Genomic DNA, 6000 nt, shown 5'->3' on the forward strand with positions numbered 1-6000 from the left:
TGGCCTTTCCAAGCCGAACTTTTTCCTGACAGAGATGCTAAGGCATTCATTCCCTCCCTCTAAATTGCAAAGGGCCAGTGTCTGCATCAACAAAGATAGTGTTTGCAAAGCCTTGTGTAAGCTAAAGAATGCTGCACACCTGTACACACAGGGATGGAATCTGTGGCCGCACTCCCACTTCCTCTTTCTGATTGATTCCCGCCACGGACCCAGCTTCCTTAAAAGGGACCCTGTTCGCAGCACATTTATTGTATTAGATTTCTGCCTGAGAACGCACACGCTGAAGAGCAGAGCTGCGTCGGCAGCCACCATCTCCTGAGAGGAATCACACTGCTTTGTGCTTACTTCCACAGACTGACGACAGCAATGGGGACTTGGACCCAGGGGTCTTGCTGACAGCTCAGACCATCACGTCCGAGACCACAAGCAGCACCACCACGACTCAGATTACCAAGGTAACAGCCCAGGCGAGACTCTGAGCTTGCTGCCGCCCCTCTATTGCACCAGGTTATGCCAGCTGTCCACATGGGAAGACTGCTGCTTCTGCTACCAGGGGAGACTCTGGCAGCATCCTTGCCAACTTGGCAGTCTCAGACAGCCACATGCCTTTGTCCTATTGACACATTTGTCTGTGTCTGTGGTCAGTGAGGCTCCTGTCTAGCTAAGCAGGTAAATTTAAAACGTCAGCCGGGGCAGGTGTTTGACGCATCACCACTTGAGGGAGCCACGTGTGCATCCAGGCCTTGGTTCTGCTTCCAGTCCCAGCTTCCTGCTAACGTCCACACTGGGAGGCAGCTCAACGGGTCTCTGGCAGCCCTGTGGGAAAGCTGCTTTCAGTTTCCAGCAGCCAGGTTTAAAGAGAACCCTCTTTTTGTCCCCCTTTGTGTCCGTCAAATAACGTCAGCTCCAGAACACATACGGTTGGTATTATTATGTAACATATTTCCTAGCCAAAAATTCGCATTTTCATGTCATGCCCAGGGTTGAGGCCATGGGAACTGGAGCTTAGATGCTGCCATATTAGAGTGTGATTTATGGGAAACAGGAAGCAGAAGAGATCCTGCAGTGGAACTGCATTCCCCTCCCCTCAGAGAACCAGAGGCAAACCCTGTTTGTCAGAGACTAGAGGAAAGCGTGTTTTTTCGTAGGTAAGAAATTTATTCTTGACAGAGCTCTGTCATCAACACACTAGTTAATGTGCCTCGGCTTCGGATTTCCTCCTGTATCAGAGAGACCTGCCTGCCCTCAGGAGATTATTTAGGACTCTTTTTGATATTCACAATATGAAAATATTTTAAAATAGAAGCCCAGTTTCACGCTTTCAGACATTTATGTTCTTAGACTTTTTTTTCCCCCTAAAAATAATCAAAACGAATAGAAAGAGCAAAGAGACCAGTTGTATTTGCTTATTCTATTTCTCTGGTGTTTGGGAGGAAGGAAAAAGGAGAAGGTAAATAAACAGAGAATTGTGGCTTTCTGCCTGGCTTCTGAAGACATCGGCCGCCCACGAGAGCAGAGATGTGCTCATTTCAGCAGGTCGAGCGAGTGGGCAAGAAGGCTTCCCTGTGTGTGCACAGCAGCAGCTTAAAATTTGGGGTGAAGCTTTTGCATAATCTTTGCTTTTTCTCTGTTTCTCGTTATATTGTTGCTCTCTTGTAACTCCATCCCTTTGGTTGCAGACTGTCAAAGGTGGGATTTCTGAGACCCGGATTGAAAAGAGAATTGTGATCACAGGAGATGCTGATATTGACCATGACCAGGTGGGAATGCTGAGGAGGTTCCGGACTCGGGGTTGGGGTGCAGATAGAAAGATGGAGGGTGCCTGTACTCTCCTCACTCTAAGAGCTGCTCGAGTGACATTAGCTTCTTAGTGAAGTCAGCGTCCCCAGGGGATCAAGGCACAGAGGGCTTAGGGTCGGGCTGTAGATGGGGACCAGGGGTGTGGTGGGAACACTTTAGCTCAGTGCTGTTTCCTTACTCCATTCTGGTTCTTAACTTCCTCACCTGCACCCTATTCCCCACCCGTAAGTTGGAGGTTACTGAACCTTGCTCACAGGTTGTTTTAAGGATCAAGTGAGATGTTGGATGCACAGCACAGTGGGCTCCAAGTCAGTGAGACTGTTATTATCTGGGAGGGAGAGTGTACCTAAACCTAAGCTAGAAGGACAGTGTAGTCCTGCCCACAGAGCCCCATGCCGGCTGCAGAGACCATCAGCAGTATGGTGTGATGGACTAGACACCCAGAGACCTGAAACTCGAGTTCTGTCCTGGAGCTCTCACCAACTGGCTGTGTGTCCTTGAGCAAATCACTTTAACTCTGATTATTTTTTCCTTTCCTAAAGGAGACTAGGTTGATCTAGATTTTTATGTTAGGTCTATATTTTTATGTTAATTAGGTGCTAATTGCATGCTACAAGCAATTATCGAATAATAAGGTCAAGATTAATATTCCCAGTTCTCTGGTGGGTGAGGTAAGAACAGCACAGCAGCAGGAGAGGAGAGGGGGTGGACGTGACAGCATGCAAATGCCCCTGGAATCATTGACACATTGCTTCAGCAGTAATTCTTCGCCTTTATGCTGATGTGCTGAACGTCTTTAAAAAAGAGACAGTGAGCCGCAGTGTTGGCAGTCCCCTTGGCAGCAAGGCTAGGATTTACAGCTGAGGATACTGGGCTCAGGGTTCCAGAACAAGGCGGTAAAGCCGAGTGAGAAGCTTCTGCTTGCCCAGCTCAGAGGCTCCTGCTGCAATGCCAGCCTGCACCTTCTTCCTCAGTGTGATGGGTTTGGAACACCAGCTCTCTGCTCAGTCTGCACCAGTCATGGCAAGGGGGAAGGGTGTTCAGAACCTGGCATGAAGCAGACCTGGTGAGTGTGCCTTGGAGAGACTTGTATCACTTCTCTGAGGTGTAGTATTACCTACCTATAACGTGAAGGTCCTCATGCCTTTCTCCAGGGTTATTGTGGCAAAGGACATGCACCCTTGAAAGTCCAGAGAGGTGCTCTAGGTTCCTTCATTCTCTGCGAGATCCATGAGAAGAATGTGACGCGGGGCTCCCTGGGTGGGAAGGGAGCACTTTAGGAAGGTGGTACAGGGAGGGCTTCCCAGAGAGCTGAACGTAGGCAGCGTCAACCAGAGGGCCAGGGTTGTGGTGCAGTCAGTGATGCTTCTGACTAATGTACCTGGGAAGGCAGTAGAGCGTGGCCCAGGTGCTTGGGCTCCTGCCACCCGAGCTGGAGACTTAGATGGACTTCCTGGCTTTGGCCTGGCCCAGTCCTGATCATTGTGGGCCTTTGGGAGATGAACAGGCAAACCAGCAGATGAAAAATCTTTCTTTCTCTCTCTCTCTCTCTCTGGCTTGGAGATGGCTCTTAAGAGCGAGGGGGACAGGTTGGTCACTTCCAGCTGGAGTTCTTTTTGATAGAGGGCAATATAAACCATGCAGAGGAAGGTCCCAGCTCGCCTGTGACTCCTCTTCTGCTCTCTTTAGCTTTTCTAGAATAACCAAAACTACTCCAGATGCTCACCTTGGAGAACAAAGGACAGTTTGGTAAACAGGAAAGCCTACACTTGAGCTAAAATCACTGTTGCATTACTGACTGAAACTGGCACTTTATGTAATTACTGAATCCAATTATTGTATCTAGAAAATGGAAATAATGATGCTACCCTTTTGCATTCAGTTTTTGTAAACGAGAAGTGAATGAGGGCCCAAGAAGATAGCCTAGTGGCTAAAGTCCTTGCCTTACACATGCTGGGATCCCATATGGGGTGCCGGTTCATGTCCCAGCGACCCTGCTTCCCATCCAGCTCCCTACTGGTGGCCAGGCAAAGTGGCAGAGGATGGCCCAAAGCCTTGGGACCCTGCACCCGCGTGGGAGACCGAGAGGAAGCTCTTGGTTCAGTTCCGGACATTGCGGCCATTTGGGAAGTGAATCATTGGACGGAAGATTTTCCTCTCTGTCTCTCCTCCTCATCTGACTTTCCAATAAAAATAAAATAAATCTTAAAAAAAAAGAAAGTAAATAGGTAATGTGCTTAGGCTATTACATGGCATATGATAGGCCTTCGGTTTTTGCAAATGATCTACAAAATTTTTGTTTGTAATCCCACCATGTCTTTATATAAAGTACATTATTGCATTAAGATACACAAAGGATATTTTATTTCTAAGAAATTTGTATCTACTTATGCACTTTACCACATGATCTGTTTCTTCATTCTTTCCTCCTGCTTAAGCTAAAATCACCCCTCCTTCTCTGTAGCACATGTCTTACTTTCCTCTCCTATTCCAAACTTTCAGGTTGCCTCATTCACTCCCAGGAGTGTCGGCTCACAGTCAGCCAGGGCCATGCAGTGCCACCCCTGAAACCCCGCTGCATCCTTCAAGACACTGCTGCCACCCCCCTGTGGCCTGCTGCCACCCTTCTGTGGCCTGCTTGTGTTCTCCCTGTGTTGGATGGCCTCGGCAGACAGGAGGGTGGAGCTGGCCGGGGCCTCAGGACAGCCCCCTTCTGTGGCCTTGCCTTGGTCAGCGGGGACCTCTTTTGCCTGATGGATTTTTGTTCCTGTCTTCCACAGGTCCTTGTCCAAGCCATCAAGGAGGCAAAGGAACAGCACCCAGACATGTCCGTGACCAAGGTGGTCGTCCATCAGGAGACCGAGATTGCTGAGGAGTGAGCTCAGGTAGGGCGTGCTCCTGATGGCTTCCAGGGTCCACCCCCATCCCCACTGAGAGAGCTCTGGCAGGAGCCTTGGGTCTCCAGGGGCCTGTCCTAGAGGGGGGCCACACTGGGATTTGATTAAAGTCAAGGCAGAGGAGGGGTGAGCGGAGAAGCTAGAGGAGCTGGTTACATAATGGCTCCAGTTAAAACAGCCAGGTCCTAGTATCCTGCTGCCCCTCGGGGTGCCAGCAGTGTGGGGAGGATGAGCTCCCCCAGATGTGCATGCGGACACCTACCCACCCCCTGCAGTTCCACCTCCTCCTCTGCAGGCCCTTCCTCCTCTGCAGGCCCTTCCTCCTCCGCCGTGTCACAGGCCCATCCACAAGTGACCCTGGCACAGCCGGAAGAGAACAAAACCAAGGGCCACTCTATCTAGAAATGGAGAATGGACAGGGTGGGGGAGAGGAGGAGAATCGCTGAGGCTCCGAGAGCCGAGCAGAAAGTTGGAGGTGAGGAAGCTGCTTTGGGGACTAGTGACTAGAACTAGCTTACAAACAGCTGGAAGGTGCCACAAGCCAGCAGCCCATCCTCCCCGGGCTCAGAGCTCTGTGATGCCACTCAGGCTGTACGGGCAACAGAAACTGGGCAGTGGGTCCTTGGCAGGCTTTAAAAATGTGCCTCTTTGTTTCCTCTAGGAACTAGCCCACCCCGACTCCCTGCCTTTCTCCCTCCAAGAGAAACCAGAGAAATGATGCCGCAGCTCACCTGCACTAGTTAGACTGCAGACTTGCAAGATGACCCTAAACCGCCAGAAAATGAGATTCCTTTTCTATTTGGAGTTTATATCAAGAGATTCTTCTAGATACTTTTGAAGACCTTTTTCTATAGAATGATACCAGAAATTATTCAACTTTTCTGTCTACAGTTTTTAGAAAAAATTTTTTCCCCATGGGGTGATTTGTAACTGCTTGCACCTAGCCTCTCCTCACCGATTTCCAACCCAGATATTGACAGGATCCACAGACCCCTTCAGGGAACTTTCCAGACTCCGTCGCCTGGGTTGGAGGCCAGAGCCAGCTGGGAGAGGGCTTCCTGCTTTCCCCTCCTGCCCCTGGTTTGATGCCCTTTGGATGACAGCAGCGACTTCATGAACCAGCACTCTCAGAGCCAATGTGATTTTACCAGAATGTCTGGCAGGACAACTACCTGACCCACAGACCCCAGGAAAACGTTACTGTCTGTTGAGGGTTTGGGGTGAGGCTAAGGATATAGTGCTTTTTGGTTTTTTTGGGGTTCTCTCTCTTTCTCTCTCCCCTCTTTCATTCTTTTTCTTTTTT

General features: G+C 49.8%; 1 protein-coding gene across 8 annotated transcripts in view; it reads left to right on the forward strand.

The window, feature by feature from the left end:
• Nucleotides 1-5730, forward strand: part of EPB41 (erythrocyte membrane protein band 4.1) — a 184530-nt gene extending 178800 nt beyond the window's left edge. For all 8 annotated transcript variants that reach the window (XM_058677883.1, XM_058677903.1, XM_058677886.1 and 5 more), the window contains 4 exons: nucleotides 354-455; nucleotides 1680-1760; nucleotides 4581-4685; nucleotides 5359-5730. In XM_058677883.1, the coding sequence (XP_058533866.1) occupies nucleotides 354-455; nucleotides 1680-1760; nucleotides 4581-4679 (282 nt within the window). In that variant the 3' untranslated portion in view covers nucleotides 4680-4685; nucleotides 5359-5730. The remainder of the gene's footprint in view (nucleotides 1-353; nucleotides 456-1679; nucleotides 1761-4580; nucleotides 4686-5358) is intronic.
• The last annotated feature ends 270 nt before the right edge of the window (nucleotides 5731-6000 follow it).

This window comes from Ochotona princeps, chromosome 2, assembly GCF_030435755.1.
Source record: "Ochotona princeps isolate mOchPri1 chromosome 2, mOchPri1.hap1, whole genome shotgun sequence".
Classification (NCBI taxonomy): Eukaryota; Metazoa; Chordata; class Mammalia; order Lagomorpha; family Ochotonidae; genus Ochotona; species Ochotona princeps.